This window comes from Conger conger, chromosome 16 (genome assembly GCF_963514075.1).
Source record: "Conger conger chromosome 16, fConCon1.1, whole genome shotgun sequence".
NCBI classification, from domain to species: Eukaryota; Metazoa; Chordata; class Actinopteri; order Anguilliformes; family Congridae; genus Conger; species Conger conger.
In genome coordinates, this window is record NC_083775.1 from 5,024,606 (window position 1) to 5,044,928 (window position 20,323).

The 20,323-nt window shown below is 31.3% G+C and overlaps 1 protein-coding gene across 1 annotated transcript in view; it reads right to left on the reverse strand.

Annotated features, from left to right (window-relative positions):
• Positions 1 to 3,751: 3,751 nt before the first annotated feature.
• The window catches only part of LOC133115100 (monocarboxylate transporter 4-like), a 30,776-nt gene continuing 14,204 nt past the window's right edge, over positions 3,752 to 20,323 (reverse strand). The window contains exons 4-5 of the mRNA XM_061224831.1: positions 4,804 to 5,574; positions 3,752 to 4,059 (exon numbers count right to left, since the gene is read on the reverse strand). Coding sequence (XP_061080815.1) covers positions 3,752 to 4,059; positions 4,804 to 5,574 — 1,079 coding nt within the window. The remainder of the gene's footprint in view (positions 4,060 to 4,803; positions 5,575 to 20,323) is intronic.

Consider the following 20,323-nt stretch of genomic DNA (forward strand, 5'->3'; position numbering starts at 1 on the left):
CAGAGACTGAGGAACCGTCTGAAAAGAAAGACTCAACGTGGGGGGGTTCTGTCATTTTAAGACTTTTATTTTATCCGTTTTAAAAGCAGACTAAATGAGAACGTGAGTGTGTTTTTGTACTCATCAGGCATTGTAGCCACAGCGTTAATGCTAGCCATTGGCCCTCGGCACTGCAGGGGGGCGGGGGATGACGGTGTGCACACCAGCAGCCAGTGGCTCCTCCTCTGCCTCACGTCTGTGTGCAGCTCACTGGAGGGGGGGGGGGGTTGTTTCCTGGACTGGCAGAGTTTAAACTGTGTGGGGTTTTTTTTTTTTTTTTATAATTTGTTTTTAAAGCTGTGAAGATGTCTGTAATATAGAGCTGTAAATGTTTCCTTGTTTAGACCTGAGTCTCTCTCAGAAATATGGTGGTCCCCCCCCCCCCCCCCCCCCCCCCTCCCCCAGTTGCTTGTCCCCACCTGTCTGCTGTGGGGTTGCCAGGTCAAGGGCTCTTTTCTGCACAGGTGGGGGATTTTCTCCTGCAGTTCCGCTTCGCACCAGCAGAAACACGCGCTCCAGTCTGTGCCCTTCGATGTTGTACTTAAGTCTATACAACGTTCTGCTTTGGAAACTTGACGATCTGAAACCGTGTCACTCCGTGACGGGCGGTCGACTGAGGTGTTAACACACACACACACACACACACACACGCGTGCGCTAGTGTGGGGCACTTCCGCCTCGCACTACATTACCCAGGATTCTGTGGTTCTTCTGTTGGTCATGTGACTCCATATCAGATTCACTGTTGTAGGGCATAGTTTTTGTAGTTTGGGGAAGGGGGCGTGGGGTGATGGTGAACTCTTACATTATGTTGTCATGCGTAGGATGTGCTAAGTGTTGAGAGAGTGTGGCTTTAGGTGCCGTTGCCATTGGTGTTTTGTGGACCGAAGATTCTGCCGGTCGGTGTGAAAGCTCCTGATGTTTAGATAAGGGAGGGGGGGGGGGTGGTGTGTCGGGCCAGTGAGGCTTGGGCTCCTCTCCGCTATTCCCCAAAATCCGAGGGAATTCATTTTGTTCCAGTGAAAGAACAGTTCGGTGTCCACCCGCAGACTGTATGGGAAATATGGACCAAGTTGCGTCACCCACTGACTGTTCATGGTCAGGTTTGCGGGCGCCATGTTGCACAGTTCGGAGCCAGAGACTGCGCTGTTGGGCGACTCCATCGCCCAGCGTGTGCGAGAGCTAACACGTCTGTGACTGGATCTGTCCCCAATTTGTCCACAAAGTATTACTCCACTGTCCTAATAACACAATAACTTGAGACATTAGGTGCTATAAAACAACTACGCTTGTACATTGAAAACGGGTCTGAGTGACCGATACTGGAGCCAACAGCAGGGGCGCCAGTGAGCACCGTCTCTCAGCACGACCAGGAAACGGGCTTCAAACAAGAAGCCCGGTTTTGGCTCATTGGTGTCCAGAATTATGACATCGCAATACTAGCCAGAGGTGTCAACAGTGTGACATCACAGAACTAGCCAGCAGTGGTCTTGCTGAATGACATCACAATGCTAGCCACTGGTGTTAACAGTGTGACATCATAGTACAGTCCTCTTGTCATGGCATTAGCCCAGAGGTGTTTGTAAAGACGGGCAGTCCGGTCTGGTTTAGGGGCAACACAGGACGGTTGAGCTCCTGTGCAGTCTCTCACCCCAATCGCACACACACGCTCACACACACACACACACACACACACACACACACACACAAAACACAAAAAACAGCAGCCCCAAAACACCACTCTCCCATATCGACTGGAATTATGGGAAGGTTCTCCTCCTGTTGATGATTTTTCCTCCTCCTCTCTCATTTGTATTGCCACTGTAATTGTGTACTTTAAAATGGTGTAAATAAATGAATGAGTACTTGTACCTTTTAACTCCGCTGTTAAGACGTTCTTTATTTCCGGCGTGCATTTAAACTTTGCGTGTGTGTGTTCTCCGGATCCCAGAGTGAATCAACCTCTCAATGTTTTTTTGGAAATGGCAAATCTATATATATCTTTTTCAAACACTGCACTTCCCTGATTGTGGATTGAAAGTAAAGACATTTTTCGAAATCTAAACAATGTGCTAAAATTCAGCATAGGCATAAACCTATCAATCTCCAGTTTTACTGAAACATTTCTTAACCATATTATTCTCAGTTATCCTTATCCCAAATTAAATGTGTAAATCTAGAAATGTTTGAACTCATAGCAAGATATTACTTATTTTTGCTTCTGTAATAGATCTAAAGATAAATACATTTAATTTAATTAAATAGTAATTTTATTACAAATAAATATCTCTACATTTTCTAGCATGTAATACACTTTTAGTAATGGTCTATTTTGTGGTTAGCTGGTTATGTGTGTGACTTGAAGTATGTGGTCGGAAACTAAAAGCAGTTTGAACAGTAGGGGGCGCTGTTTCACACTTCCCAACCCAGACAGTCACTGTGCCTGGTGCATCTTGATTTCCAGTTGTGCTTTTTTCCCTCATTTTTCGTGTGACAGTTAATATTTCACACAGTCCTACCCTGGCAGTTCAGAGTGCTGTATTCAGCTGCCAGCTGATGGTCCACATGCTGTTATGCCCAAGGAATTAAGATCACTGCGTCTCACTTAAACACAAGTCTTAATATTGAGCTCCTCTTCAACGATGGACACAATTCAGTGCCACATGCTGCCTATCACTGGCTGATTTAGTATAAGTAAATCGATATTCAGTGTTAATATTAGTCTAATTCTTTTGTGATTAAATTCCTTGTCACCTTCCTTGGAACCTTACAAACCTCAATCGCAATTACACTTTTATGCCTTCATCAAATTAGATGCCCAGAAGATAATGGACTAGAACAGTTCAACGAAATGGTGCTAATCGTAGTCATCTGAACCGTTCTAGTTATTCATGTTTAATTCATCGTTTCCAGAAATATTCAAGCAATGTTGTAAGGGGACTCAAATAAAATGTTTTGTTTTTTTTTCCTTCATAAGCTGTTCAATGTTCTGTGCTCCACCTCCTTCCTGTGTGAAGGTGGAAACTCAGTGGCAGTTCGTTGTGTCCTTGCTGTGACGTATGGGGAAGTTGGCATCAGTAACCAGCCATGTACTGGTTTTTGATATTGATATATCCCCCCCCCCCCCCCCCCATTAGCACAGCTCTCCAGTACCACCCTGTGCCAGGAGAACTCCAGCTGGATAGAGGTACAATATTGCAGATTAATGTTAAGTCTGCTCTGTGCTTCCTGTATAAATTCATCCGCTTTGTGCTTCAGTGGTCCCTTTCATAACGCTGAGAATGCATGAGGCTGGAATTACCCCGGACACGTAGCGTTCGCATAGCGTTAGCGTAGCGTTCGCGTAGCTTTAGCGTTAGTGTAGCGCTTGCGTAGCGTTCGCGTAGCGCTCGCGTAGCATTAGCGTAACGTTAGCGTAGCGCTCGCGTAGCTTTAGCGTAGCGCGCCAGTCAGTTTTGCTTGGTATCGTGTGTACTCTGGTAGCGGGCTGGTCTGTGGCTCGGGTAATGGCTGTGATCCACAAGCACGGTTGTGTCAGAAAGAACCGAGCTCCATCGCTACGCGAAAGCTCCGATGTCCGGTGTAATTCCGCCGTAAGTTGAGGTCCCTTTCCGTCTAAAAAAAACTGCGCCGGCATTCCTCCTAGTCATCCTCCGCCCCCCGTTCGTGGTCACGGGGCGTCCTCCTCCTGCCGGGGGGGGGGAAGGGGGGGTCACAGGCAGGTTTCGGAGCTGCTGTCCCCGCCTCTCCACCAGTCCTCCCTCAGGAACCTCTCCACCTCCGCGCAGTCCACGTGGATGCTGATTGGCCGCGTCTCCCAGAGGAGGCGTTCCCGCCGCGCCTCCTCCCGCCCCCGCTCCGTCAGCGGCTCCGTCTCCCCGGCGACCACCGCCAGCTCCCGGCCCCGCCCCCCGATGAACAGGAAGTTGCCCACGGCCAATATCAGGGCGGACAGCACCACCAAACTCCCGGCCATCAGGAACGCGTACATGTAGCTCCCCGTGCTGTCCAGTAACAGCCCTGTGGGAGAGAGGAGAGGCACTGGGCACTGGGCACTGGGCACTGGGCACAGGGCATGTAGACTAGGGGCTAAGGTGCATGACCGGGACCCGGAAGGTTGGTAGTTCAATCCCCACTGTAGCCACGATAAGATGCGCACAGCTGTTGGGCCCTTGAGTAAGGCCCCCATCATTGCTCCAGGGGGGATTGGCCCCTGCTTAGTCTAATCAATGAAGTTCCTTTGGATAAAAGCATCATCTAAGTTACAAATTATTATTACATTGGCCACCTTTGTGGAAAGAACTTTGTGGAAATTTTTTTGTTCGCTTGTTCACCACCACTGCTGAGGGCAAAGGTCAGCTCAAAAAGTGCATAAGATGAGGCTGGTATTAATCTAAACTCTGAACTCTGAATATTATGGAAGTTCCTGCCCGGTGATCAACACAGGCCGTATTACAGAAACTTCCTTTCTTAAGGCCGAAGTTTAAATGACAATAGTGTAATAACAGTGTAATTCATTCCCGGATTTCAGAGTTAGGTTGTTTCTGTAATATCACCCCAGGTTGATAAAATAGGATTCAGAATAAAAGTGAAGTGCTGAACAATTTGTGCCAAAAGCAGGTCCATTTTATTTATTTTTTACTTGGCTTGACTTCCATTTTGTTTACCTTCATGTATGGATTCCTCAGTCTCTCTAAACCCTTATTCTACCAACCTCGGAGGCGGTGGCCCAAGCGCAGAGACCCAGGGGGCAGGAGCCCATACCTGCAGAGGGGGGCCCCACCAGCACGGCGATGGCCTCCACCAGCAGCACCAGTCCGATGGCGCTGGAGAACTTGTCGGTGCCCACCAGGGCCATCAGGACCTCGAACTGCAGCGCGCCCACCATCCCGTACGAGACGCCGAAGAAGACGCAGAACACCACCAGGTTGGCGTAGCTGGCGCACATGGAGCCCACCAGGTCGGTGGTGCCGTTGAAGAGCACGGCGAAGCTGAACAGGTAGACGCAGCGGGGCCTCACCCACCGGAGCCCCGCCACCACCCCGCAGGTGGGCCGGGCGAAGATGTCGATGAAGCCCAGGATGGTGAGCAGCAGCGCGGACGACGTGTCGGTGTTGCCCAGCGCCTTGGCGAAGCTCACCACGAACACGGGCGGGATGAAGAGCCCCAGCACCATGGTGGACACGCCCAGCGTGTACACCAGGAAGCCGCGGTTCCTGAACACGCTGAAGTCCAGCAGCTTCGCCGGCGGCCGCTTCTTCCCGCCGGGCCCCGGGGCCGACGGCTGGCCCCGCCGCGGCTCCAGGGGCCTCATGAGGGCCCCGCAGACGCAGCAGTTGAGCAGCACGCCCCCCAGGATGAGGAAGCCGCCCCGCCAGCCGAAGTGGTGCTGCAGGGCCTGGCCGAACGGCGACAGGCAGCACAGGGCCACCGGGCTCCCTGCCGCCGCCAGGCCGTTGGCGAGGGGCCGCCGCTCGCTGAAGTACCGGTTCAGCATGATGAGGGACGGCTGGAAGTTCAGGGCCAGGCCCAGGCCTGGAAGAGGAGAGGAACACGATCGGGACGCTGAGGCACGCTCGGGAACAAGTTAATCGCGGCAAACGGTCCTGTCATTAAAACGCCGCTAGTCTAAAAACGGACGACTGATTTTAAGAGCTGACGGCAGGGTGTGGGTACGACTTAGGTTAAGATTTAAGTTGCGACTTGGATTTTCGAAATCTTCATTTTATTTTGAATATATAAATTTCAATGTTAACAATACATATTTACAAGATTTTCTAGCTTTACTTAACTCATTTTATTTCTTCATATTCATTCAATGGAACACATTCTCTATCCCTCCAGCTGGTGAAAACACAAATTCATTTTTCAAGCCTTTTTTTCTGTTTTTGGACATAAGACTAGTCTGATGTAATTTCATGATTTTCTGGAAAAATGTTTTTTTCAAAAAATACATGTGTGAATTATTATCTTTTTCAGTCAAAAAATGAATAGAGACAATTTGTGGACCATTTTTCTAGCTTCTGACATAAGACAATAGTCTTATGTATTTTTTCATTTTCCACTAAAACACATTATTCATCGTAAATGTTTTAAAATGCATTATTTTTTCATTTATTTTTAACATGGGTGTATTTTTATCTTTTTCAGTCAAAAAATTAATTAAAAAAATGTGTGGACCATTTTTCAAGTTTCAGACATAAGACAATAGTCTTATGTATTTTTTCATTTTCCACTGAAAAACATTATTCATCATAAATGTTTTAAAATGCATTAGTTTTAATTTATTTCTACAAGGGTGTATTTTTATCTTTTTCAGTCAAAAAATTAATTTAAAAAAATGTGTGGACCATTTTTCAAGTTTCAGACATAAGACAATAGTCTCATGGATTTTTTAATTTTCCACTGAAAAACATTATTCATCATAAATGTTTTAAAATGCATTAGTTTTCATTTATTTATACATGTGTGCATTATTATCTTTTCAAGTCAAAAACTGAATAAAGAAAATTTGTGGACCATTTTTCTAGTTTCTGACATAAGACAATAGTCTTATGTATTTTTTCATTTTACACTGAAAAACATTATTCATCATAAATGTTTTAAAATGCATTAGTTTTCATTTATTTTTAACATGGGTGTATTTTTATCTTTTTCAGTCAAAAAATTAATTCAAAAAATGTGTGGATCATTTTTCAAGTTTCAGACATAAGACAATAGTCTTATGTATGTTTTCATCATAAATGTTTTAAAATGCATTAGTTTTCATTTATTTCTACATGGGTGTATTTTAATCTTTTTCAGTCAAAAAATGAATGAAAATAATGTGTGGACCATTTTTCAAGTTTCAGACATAAGACAATAGTCTCATGGATTTTTTCATTTTCCACTGAAAAACATTATTCATCATAAATGTTTTAAAATGCATTAGTTTTCATTTATTTCTACATGTGTGTATTATTATCTTTTTCAGTCAAAAAATGAATAAAATAATTTGTGGACCATTTTTCTAGTTTCTGACATAAGACAATAGTCTTATGGATTTTTTCATTTTACACTGAAAAACATTATTCATCATGAATGTTTTAAAATGCATTAGTTTTCATTTATTTCTACATGGGTGTATTTTTATCTTTTTCAGTCAAAAAATTTATTTAAAAAAATGTGTGGACCATTTTTCAAGTTTCAGAAATAAGACAATAGACTCATGTATTTTTTCATTTTCCACTGAAAAACATGATTAATCGTAAATGTTTTAAAATGCATTAGTTTTCATTTATTTTTAACATGGCTGTATTTTTATCTTTTTGAGTCAAAAAATTAATTCAAAAAATGTGGGGATCATTTTTCAAGTTTCAGACATAAGACAATAGTCTTATGTATTTTTTCATCATAAATGTTTTAAAATGCATTCGTTTTCATTGATTTCTACATGGGTGTATTATTATCTTTGTCAGTCAAAAAATGAATAAAAAAAAATTCTGGACCATTTTTCTAGTTTCTGACATCAGACAATAGTCTCATGTATTTTTTCATTTTCCACTGAAAAATATTATTCATCATAAATGTTTTAAAATGCATTATTTTTCATTTATTTCTACATGTGTGTATTATTATCTTTTTCAGTCAAAAAATGAGTAAAATATTTTGTGGACCATTTTTCTAGTTTCTGACATAAGACAATAGTCTTATGGATTTTTTCATTTTACACTGAAAAACATTATTCATTATAAATGTTTTAAAATGCATTATTATTCATTTATTTCTACATGTGTGTATGATTACCTTTGTCAGTCAAAAAATGAATAAAAAAAATTTCGGGACCATTTTTCTAGTTTCTGACATAAGACAATAGTCTTATGGATTTTTTCATTTTACACTGAAAAACATTATTCATCATAAATGTTTTAAAATGCATTAGTTTTCATTTATTTCTACATGTGTGTATTATTATCTATTTCAGTCCAAAAATTAATAAAAAAAATGTGTGGACCATTTTTCTAGTTTCTGACATAAGACAATAGTCTCATGGATTTTTTCATTTCACACTGAAAAACAGTATTCATCATAAATGTTTTAAAATGCATTATTATTCATTTCTTTCTACATATGTGTATTATTATCTTTTTCAGTCAAAAAATGAGTAAAATATTTTGTGGACCATTTTTCTAGTTTCTGACATAAGACAATAGTCTTATGGATTTTTTCATTTTACACTGAAAAACATTATTCATTATAAATGTTTTAAAATGCATTATTATTCATTTATTTCTACATGTGTGTATGATTACCTTTGTCAGTCAAAAAATGAATAAAAAAAATTTCGGGACCATTTTTCTAGTTTCTGACATAAGACAATAGTCTTATGGATTTTTTCATTTTACACTGAAAAACATTATTCATCATAAATGTTTTAAAATGCATTAGTTTTCATTTATTTCTACATGTGTGTATTATTATCTATTTCAGTCCAAAAATTAATAAAAAAAATGTGTGGACCATTTTTCTAGTTTCTGACATAAGACAATAGTCTCATGGATTTTTTCATTTCACACTGAAAAACAGTATTCATCATAAATGTTTTAAAATGCATTATTATTCATTTCTTTCTACATATGTGTATTATTATCTTTGTAAGTCAAAAAATGAATAAAAAAAAATTCTGGACCATTTTTCAAGTTTCAGACATAAGACAAAAGTCTTATGTATTTTTTCGTTTTACACTGAAAAACATTATTCATCATAAATGTTTTAAAATGCATTAGTTTTCATTTATTTCTACATGTGTGTATTATTATCTTTTTCAGTCAAAAAATGAATTAAAAAATTTGTGGACCATTTTTCTAGTTTCTGACGTAAGACAATAGTCTCATGGATTTTTTCATTTCACACTGAAAAACAGTATTCATCATAAATATTTTAAAATGCATTGTTATTAATTTCTTTCTACATGTGTGTATTATTATCTTTGTCAGTCAAAAAATGAATAAAAAAAATGTGTGGACCATTTTTCTAGTTTCTGACATCAGATAATAGTCTTATGTATTTTTTCCATTTTCCACTGAAAAATATTATTCATCATAAATGTTTTAAAATGCATTATTTTTCATTTATTTCTACATGTGTGTATTTTTATCTTTTTCAGTTAAAAAATGAATAAAAAAAATTTGTGGACCATTTTTCTAGTTTCTGAGATGAGACAATAGTCTCATGTATTTTTTCATTTTCCACTGAAAAATATTATTCATCATAAATGTTTCAAAATGCATTAGTTTTCATTTATTTTTAACATGGGTGTATTTTTATCTTTTTCAGTCAAAAAATTAATTTAAAAAGTGTGTGGACCATTTTTCAAGTTTCAGACATAAGACAATAGTCTTATGTATTTTTTCATTTTCCACTGAAAAATATTATTCATCATAAATGTTTTAAAATGCATTATTTTTCATTTATTTCTACATGTGTGTATGATTATCTTTTTCAGTCAAAAAATGAGTAAAATATTTTGTGGACCATTTTTCTAGTTTCTGACATAAGACAATAGTCTTATGGATTTTTTCATTTTACACTGAAAAACATTATTCATTATAAATGTTTTAAAATGCATTATTATTCATTTATTTCTACATGTGTGTATGATTACCTTTGTCAGTCAAAAAATGAATAAAAAAAATTTCGGGACCATTTTTCTAGTTTCTGACATGAGACAATAGTCTTATGTATTTTTTCATTTTACACTGAAAAACATTATTCATCATAAATGTTTTAAAATGCATTAGTTTTAATTTATTTCTACATGTGTGTATTATTATCTTTGTCAGTCAAAAAATGAATAAAAAAAATGTGTGGACCATTTTTCTAGTTTCTGACATCAGATAATAGTCTTATGTATTTTTTCCATTTTCCACTGAAAAATATTATTCATCATAAATGTTTTAAAATGCATTATTATTTTTCATTCATTTCTACATGTGTGTATGATTATCTTTTTCAGTCAAAAAATGAGTAAAATATTTTGTGGACCATTTTTCTAGTTTCTGACTTAAGACAATAGTCTTATGTATTTTTTCATTTTACACTGAAAAACATTATTCATCATAAATGTTTTAAAATGCATTAGTTTTAATTTATTTCTACATGTGTGTATTATTATCTATTTCAGTCCAAAAATTAAGAAAAAAAATGTGTGGACCATTTTTCTAGTTTCTGACATAAGACAATAGTCTCATGGATTTTTTCATTTCACACTGAAAAACAGTATTCATCATAAATGTTTTAAAATGCATTATTATTCATTTCTTTCTACATATGTGTATTATTATCTTTGTAAGTCAAAAAATGAATAAAAAAAAATTCTGGACCATTTTTCTAGTTTCAGACATAAGACAATAGTCTTATGTATTTTTTCATTTTCCACTGAAAAACATTATTCATCATAAATGTTTTAAAATGCATTCGTTTTCATTTATTTCTACATGTGTGTATTATTATCTTTGTAAGTCAAAAAATGAATAAAAAAAATTCTGGACCATTTTTCTAGTTTCTGACATAAGACAATAGTCTTATGGATTTTTTCATTTCACACTGAAAAACAGTATTCATCATAAATGTTTTAAAATGCAATAGTTTTCATTTATTTTTAACATGGGTGTATTTTTACCTTTTTCAGTCAATAAATTAATAAAAAAAAATTCTGGACCATTTTTCTAGTTCCTAACATGAGACAATAGTCTTATGGATTTTTTCATTTCACACTGAAAAACAGTATTCATCATAAATGTTTTAAAATGCATTAGTTTTCATTTATTTTTAACATGGGTGTATTTTTACCTTTTTCAGTCAAAAAATTTATGAAAAAAATGTGTGGACCATTTTTCAAGTTTCAGACATAAGACAATAGTCTCATGGATTTTTTCATTTTACACTGAAAAACATTATTCATCATAAATGTTTCAAAATGCATTAGTTTTCATTTATTTTTAACATGGGTGTATTTTTATCTTTTTCAGTCAAAAAATTAATTTAAAAAGTGTGTGGACCATTTTTCAAGTTTCAGACATAAGACAATAGTCTTATGTATTTTTTCATTTTCCACTGAAAAATATTATTCATCATAAATGTTTTAAAATGAATTATTTTTCATTTATTTCTACATGTGTGTATGATTATCTTTTTCAGTCAAAAAATGAATAAAAAAAATTTGTGGACCATTTTTCTAGTTTCTGACATAAGACAATAGTCTCATGTATTTTTTCAATTTACACTGAAAAACATTATTCATCATAAATGTTTCAAAATGCATTAGTTTTCATTTATTTTTAACATGGGTGTATTTTTATCTTTTTCAGTCAAAAAATTAATTTAAAAAGTGTGTGGACCATTTTTCAAGTTTCAGACATAAGACAATAGTCTTATGTATTTTTTCATTTTCGACTGAAAAACATAAGTCATCATAAATGTTTCAAAATGTATTAGTTTTCATTTATTTTTAACATGGGTGTATTTTTACCTTTTTCAGTCAAAAAATTTATGAAAAAAATGTGTGGACCAATTTTCGAGTTTCAGACATAAGACAATAGTCTTATGTATTTTTTCATTTTCCACTGAAAAACATTATTCATCATAAATGTTTTAAAATGCATTCGTTTTCATTTATTTCTACATGTGTGTATTATTATCTTTGTAAGTCAAAAAATGAATAAAAAAAATTCTGGACCATTTTTCTAGTTTCTGACATAAGAAAATAGTCTTATGGATTTTTTCATTTCACACTGAAAAACAGTATTCATCATAAATGTTTTAAAATGCAATAGTTTTCATTTATTTTTAACATGGGTGTATTTTTACCTTTTTCAGTCAAAAAATTAATAAAAAAAAATTCTGGACCATTTTTCTAGTTCCTGACATAAGACAATAGTCTCATGGATTTTTTCATTTTACACTGAAAAACATTATTCATCATAAATGTTTTAAAATGCATTAGATTTCATTTATTTCTAAATGGGTGTATTTTTATCTTTTTCAGTCAAAAAATGAATGAAAAAAATGTGTGGACCATTTTTCTAGTTTCTGACATAAGACAATAGTCTTATGTATTTTTTCATCATAAATGTTTTAAAATGCATTAGTTTTCATTTATTTCTACATGGGTGTATTATTATCTATTTCAGTCAAAAAATGAATGAAAAAAATGTCTGGACCATTTTTCAAATTTCAGACATAAGACAATAGTCTTACATATTTTTTCATTTTCCACTGAAAAATATTATTCATCATAAATGTTTCAAAATGCATTAGTTTTCATTTATTTTTAACATGGGTGTATTTTTATCTTTTTCAGTCAAAAAATTAATTTAAAAAGTGTGTGGACCATTTTTCAAGTTTCAGACATAAGACAATAGTCTTATATATTTTTTCATTTTCCACTGAAAAATATTATTCATCATAAATGTTTTAAAATGCATTCTTTTTCATTTATTTCTACATGTGTGTATTATTATCTTTTTCAGTCAAAAAATGAGTAAAATATTTTGTGGACCATTTTTCTAGTTTCTGACATAAGAAAATAGTCTTATGTATTTTTTCATTTTCCACTGAAAAACATTATTCATCATAAATGTTTTAAAATGCATTATTATTCATTTCTTTCTACATGTGTGTATTATTATCTTTGTCAGTCAAAAAATGAATAAAAAAATTTCTGGACCATTTTTCTAGTTCCTGACATAAGACAATATTCTTATGGATTTTTTCATTCCCACTGAAAAACATTATTCATCATAAATGTTTTAAAATGCATTAGTTTTCATTTATTTTTAACATGGGTGTATTTTTATCTTTTTCAGTCAAAAAATTTATTTGAAAAGTGTGTGGACCATTTTTCAAGTTTCAGACATAAGACAATAGTCTTATGTATTTTTTCATTTTCCACTGAAAAACATTATTCATCATAAATGTTTTAAAATGCATTCGTTTTCATTTATTTCTACATGTGTGTATTATTATCTTTGTAAGTCAAAAAATGAATAAAAAAAATTCTGGACCATTTTTCTAGTTTCTGACATAAGAAAATAGTCTTATGGATTTTTTCATTTCACACTGAAAAACAGTATTCATCATAAATGTTTTAAAATGCAATAGTTTTCATTTATTTTTAACATGGGTGTATTTTTACCTTTTTCAGTCAAAAAATTAATAAAAAAAAATTCTGGACCATTTTTCTAGTTCCTGACATAAGACAATAGTCTCATGGATTTTTTCATTTTACACTGAAAAACATTATTCATCATAAATGTTTTAAAATGCATTAGATTTCATTTATTTCTAAATGGGTGTATTTTTATCTTTTTCAGTCAAAAAATGAATGAAAAAAATGTGTGGACCATTTTTCTAGTTTCTGACATAAGACAATAGTCTTATGTATTTTTTCATCATAAATGTTTTAAAATGCATTAGTTTTCATTTATTTCTACATGGGTGTATTATTATCTATTTCAGTCAAAAAATGAATGAAAAAAATGTCTGGACCATTTTTCAAATTTCAGACATAAGACAATAGTCTTACATATTTTTTCATTTTCCACTGAAAAATATTATTCATCATAAATGTTTCAAAATGCATTAGTTTTCATTTATTTTTAACATGGGTGTATTTTTATCTTTTTCAGTCAAAAAATTAATTTAAAAAGTGTGTGGACCATTTTTCAAGTTTCAGACATAAGACAATAGTCTTATATATTTTTTCATTTTCCACTGAAAAATATTATTCATCATAAATGTTTTAAAATGCATTCTTTTTCATTTATTTCTACATGTGTGTATTATTATCTTTTTCAGTCAAAAAATGAGTAAAATATTTTGTGGACCATTTTTCTAGTTTCTGACATAAGAAAATAGTCTTATGTATTTTTTCATTTTCCACTGAAAAACATTATTCATCATAAATGTTTTAAAATGCATTATTATTCATTTCTTTCTACATGTGTGTATTATTATCTTTGTCAGTCAAAAAATGAATAAAAAAATTTCTGGACCATTTTTCTAGTTCCTGACATAAGACAATATTCTTATGGATTTTTTCATTCCCACTGAAAAACATTATTCATCATAAATGTTTTAAAATGCATTAGTTTTCATTTATTTTTAACATGGGTGTATTTTTATCTTTTTCAGTCAAAAAATTTATTTGAAAAGTGTGTGGACCATTTTTCAAGTTTCAGACATAAGACAATAGTCTTATGTATTTTTTCATTTTCGACTGAAAAACATTATTCATCAAAAATGTTTTAAAATGCATTCATTTTCATTCATTTCTACATGTGTGTATTATTATCTTTGTAAGTCAAAAAATGAATAAAAAAAATTCTGGACCATTTTTCTAGTTTCTGACATAAGACAATAGTCTTATGGATTTTTTCATTTCACACTGAAAAACAGTATTCATCATAAATGTTTTAAAATGCAATAGTTTTCATTTATTTTTAACATGGGTGTATTTTTACCTTTTTCAGTCAAAAAATTTATTTAAAAAAATGTGTGGACCATTTTTCTAGTTTCTGACATAAGACAATATTCTTATGGATTTTTTCATTCCCACTGAAAAACATTATTCATCATAAATGTTTTAAAATGCATTAGTTTTCATTTATTTTTAACATGGGTGTATTTTTATCTTTTTCAGTCAAAAAATTAATTAAAAAGAAGTGTGGACCATTTTTCAAGTTTCAGACATAAGACAATAGTCTCATGGATTTTTTCATTTCACACTGAAAAACAGTATTCATCATAAATGTTTTAAAATGCATTATTATTCATTTCTTTCTACATATGTGTATTATTATCTTTGTAAGTCAAAAAATGAATAAAAAAAAATTCTGGACCATTTTTCAAGTTTCAGACATGAGACAAAAGTCTTATGTATTTTTTCGTTTTACACTGAAAAACATTATTCATCATAAATGTTTTAAATGTATTAGTTTTCATTTATTTCTACATGTGTGTATTATTATTTTTTTCAGTCAAAAAATGAATAAAAAAATTTGTGGACCATTTTTCTAGTTTCTGACGTAAGACAATAGTCTCATGGATTTTTTCATTTCACACTGAAAAACAGTATTCATCATAAATATTTTAAAATGCATTATTATTAATTTCTTTCTACATGTGTGTATTATTATCTTTGTCAGTCAAAAAATGAATTAAAAAAAATTCTGGACCATTTTTCTAGTTTCTGACATAAGACAATATGATAATGGATTTTTTCATTTTCGACTGAAAAACATAAGTCATCATAAATGTTTTAAAATGTATTAGTTTTCATTTATATTTAACATGGGTGTATTTTTACCTTTTTCAGTCAAAGAATTTATGAAAAAAATGTGTGGACCATTTTTCTAGTTTCAGACATAAGACAATAGTCTTATGTATTTTTTCATTTTCCACTGAAAAACATTATTCATCATAAATGTTTTAAAATGCATTCGTTTTCATTTATTTCTACATGTGTGTATTATTATCTTTGTAAGTCAAAAAATGAATAAAAAAAATTCTGGACCATTTTTCTAGTTTCTGACATAAGACAATAGTCTTATGGATTTCTTCATTTCACACTGAAAAACAGTATTCATCATAAATGTTTTAAAATGCATTCGTTTTCATTTATTTCTACATGTGTGTATTATTATCTTTGTAAGTCAAAAAATGAATAAAAAAAATTCTGGACCATTTTTCTAGTTTCTGACATAAGACAATAGTCTTATGGATTTCTTCATTTCACACTGAAAATCAGTATTCATCATAAATGTTTTAAAATGCAATAGTTTTCATTTATTTTTAACATGGGTGTATTTTTACCTTTTTCAGTCAAAAAATTAATAAAAAAAAATTCTGGACCATTTTTCTGGTTCCTGACATAAGACAATAGTCTTATGGATTTTTTCATTTCACACTGAAAAACAGTATTCATCATAAATGTTTTAAAATGCATTAGTTTTCATTTATTTTTAACATGGGTGTATTTTTACCTTTTTCAGTCAAAAAATTTATGAAAAAAATGTGTGGACCATTTTTCAAGTTTCAGACATAAGACAATAGTCTCATGGATTTTTTCATTTTACACTGAAAAACATTATTCATCATAAATGTTTTAAAATGCATTAGATTTCATTTATTTCTAAATGGGTGTATTTTTATCTTTTTCAGTCAAAAAATGAATGAAAAAAATGTGTGGACCATTTTTCAAGTTTCAGACATAAGACAATATTCTTACGTATTTTTTTGTTTTCCACTGAAAAACATTATTCATCATAAATGTTTTAAAATGAATTATTTTTCATTTATTTCTACATCTGGGTATTATTATCTTTTTCAGTTAAAAAATGAATGAAAAAAATTTGTGGACCATTTTTCTAGTTTCTGAGATGAGACAATAGTCTCATGTATTTTTTCATTTTCCACTGAAAAATATTATTCATCATAAATGTTTCAAAATGCATTAGTTTTCATTTATTTTTAACATGGGTGTATTTTTATCTTTTTCAGTCAAAAAATTAATTTAAAAAGTGTGTGGACCATTTTTCAAGTTTCAGACATAAGACAATAGTCTTATGTATTTTTTCATTTTCCACTGAAAAACATTATTCATCATAAATGTTTTAAAATGCATTCGTTTTCATTTGTTTCTACATGTGTGTATTATTATCTTTGTAAGTCAAAAAATGAATAAAAAAAATTCTGGACCATTTTTCTAGTTTCTGACATAAGACAATAGTCTTATGGATTTTTTCATTTCACACTGAAAAACAGTATTCATCATAAATGTTTTAAAATGCAATAGTTTTCATTTATTTTTAACATGGGTGTATTTTTATCTTTTTCAGTCAAAAAATTAATTTAAAAAGTGTGTGGACCATTTTTCAAGTTTCTGACATAAGACAATCGTCTTATGTATTTTTTCATTTTCGACTGAAAAACATAAGTCATCATAAATGTTTTAAAATGTATTAGTTTTCATTTATATTTAACATGGGTGTATTTTTACCTTTTTCAGTCAAAAAATTTATGAAAAAAATGTGTGGACCATTTTTCAAGTTTCAGACATAAGACAATAGTCTCATGGATTTTTTCATTTTACACTGAAAAACATTATTCATCATAAATGTTTTAAAATGCATTAGTTTTCATTTATTTTTAACATGGGTGTATTTTTACCTTTTTCAGTCAAAAAATTTATGAAAAAAATGTGTGGACCATTTTTCAAGTTTCAGACATAAGACAATAGTCTTATGTATTTTTTCATTTTCCACTGAAAAACATTATTCATCATAAATGTTTTAAAATGCATTCGTTTTCATTTATTTCTACATGTGTGTATTATTATCTTTTTCAGTCAAAAAATGAGTAAAATATTTTGTGGACCATTTTTCTAGTTTCTGAGATGAGACAATAGTCTTATGTATTTTTTCATTTTTCACTGAAAAACATTATTCATCATAAATGTTTTAAAATGCATTATTATTCATTTCTTTCTACATGTGTGTATTATTATGTTTGTCAGTCAAAAAATGAATAAAAAAAAATTTCTGGACCATTTTTATAGTTTCTGACATGAGACAATAGTCTCATGTATTTTTTCAATTTACACTGAAAAACATTATTCATCATAAATGTTTCAAAATGTATTAGTTTTCATTTATTTTTAACATGGGTGTATTTTTATCTTTTTCAGTCAAAAAATTAATTAAAAAAGTGTGTGGACCATTTTTCAATTTTCAGACATAAGACAATAGTCTTATGTATTTTTTCATTTTCCACTGAAAAACATTATTCATCATAAATGTTTTAAAATGCATTCGTTTTCATTTATTTCTACATGTGTGTATTATTATCTTTGTAAGTCAAAAAATGAATAAAAAAAATTCTGGACCATTTTTCTAGTTTCTGACATAAGACAATAGTCTTATGGATTTTTTCATTTCACACTGAAAAACAGTATTCATCATAAATGTTTTAAAATGCAATAGTTTTCATTTATTTTTAACATGGGTGTATTTTTACCTTTTTCAGTCAAAAAATTAATTAAAAAAAATTCTGGACCATTTTTCTAGTTTCTGAGATGAGACAATAGTCTCATGTATTTTTTCATTTTCCACTGAAAAACATTATTCATCATAAATGTTTCAAAATGCATTAGTTTTCATTTATTTTTAACATGGGTGTATTTTTATCTTTTTCAGTCAAAAAATTAATTTAAAAAGTGTGTGGACCATTTTTCAAGTTTCAGACATAAGACAATATTCTTACGTATTTTTTTGTTTTCCACTGAAAACATTATTCATCATAAATGTTTTAAAATGAATTATTTTTCATTTATTTCTACATCTGGGTATTATTATCTTTTTCAGTTAAAAAATGAATAAAAAAAATTTGTGGACCATTTTTCTAGTTTCTGACATAAGACAATAGTCTTATGGATTTTTTCATTTTACACTGAAGTTTCATTTTCGACTGAAAAACATAAGTCATCATAAATGTTTTAAAATGCATTCGTTTTCATTTATTTCTACATGTGTGTATTATTATCTTTGTAAGTCAAAAAATGAATAAAAAAAATTCTGGACCATTTTTCTAGTTTCTGACATAAGACAATAGTCTTATGGATTTTTTCATTTCACACTGAAAAACAGTATTCATAATAAATGTTTTAAAATGCAATAGTTTTCATTTATTTTTAACATGGGTGTATTTTTACCTTTTTCAGTCAAAAAATTAATTAAAAAAAATTCTGGACCATTTTTCTAGTTCCTGACATAAGACAATAGTCTTATGGATTTTTTCATTTCACACTGAAAAACAGTATTCATCATAAATGTTTTAAAATGCATTAGTTTTCATTTATTTTTAACATGGGTGTATTTTTACCTTTTTCAGTCAAAAAATTAATGAAAAAAATGTGTGGACCATTTTTCAAGTTTCAGACATGAGACAATATTCTTACGTATTTTTTCGTTTTCCACTGAAAAACATTATTCATCATAAATGTTTTAAAATGAATAATTTTTCATTTATTTCTACATGTGTGTATTATTATCTTTTTCAGTTAAAAAATGAATAAAAAAAATTTGTGGACCATTTTTCTAGTTTCTGAGATGAGACAATAGTCTCATGTATTTTTTCATTTTCCACTGAAAAACATTATTCATCATAAATGTTTCAAAATGCATTAGTTTTCATTTATTTTTAACATGGGTGTATTTTTATCTTTTTCAGTCAAAAAATTAATTTAAAAAGTGTGTGGACCATTTTTCAAGTTTCAGACATAAGACAATATTCTTACGTATTTTTTTTGTTTTCCACTGAAAACATTATTCATCATAAATGTTTTAAAATGAATTATTTTTCATTTATTTCTACATCTGGGTATTATTATCTTTTTCAGTTAAAAAATGAATAAAAAAAATTTGTGGACCATTTTTCTAGTTTCTGACATAAGACAATAGTCTTATGGATTTTTTCATTTTACACTGAAGTTTCATTTTCGACTGAAAAACATAAGTCACCATAAATGTTTTAAAATGTATTAGTTTTCATTTATTTTTAACATGGGTGTATTTTTACCTTTTTCAGTCAAAAAATTAATGAAAAAAATGTCTGGACCATTTTTCAAGTTATAGACATAAGACAATAGTCTCATGTATTTTTTCATTTTCCACTGAAAAATATTATTCATCATAAATGTTTCAAAATGCATTAGTTTTCATTTATTTTTAACATGGGTGTATTTTTATCTTTTTCAGTCAAAAAATTAATTAGAAAAGTGTGTGGACCATTTTTCAAGTTTCAGACATAAGACAATAGTCTTATGTATTTTTTCATTTTCCACTGAAAAATATTATTCATCATAAATGTTTTAAAATGCATTATTTTTCATTTATTTCTACATGTGTGTATTATTATCTTTTTCAGTCAAAAAATGAGTAAAATATTTTGTGGACCATTTTTCTAGTTTCTGACATAAGACAATAGTCTTATGGATTTTTTCATTTTACACTGAAAAACATTATTCATTATAAATGTTTTAAAATGAATTATTTTTCATTTATTTCTACATGTGTGTATTATTATCTTTTTCAGTCAAGAAATGAATAAAAAAAATTTGTGGACCATTTTTCTAGTTTCTGACATAAGACAATAGTCTTATGTATTTTTTCATTTTCGACTGAAAAACATAAGTCACCATAAATGTTTTAAAATGTATTAGTTTTCATTTATTTTTAACATGGGTGTA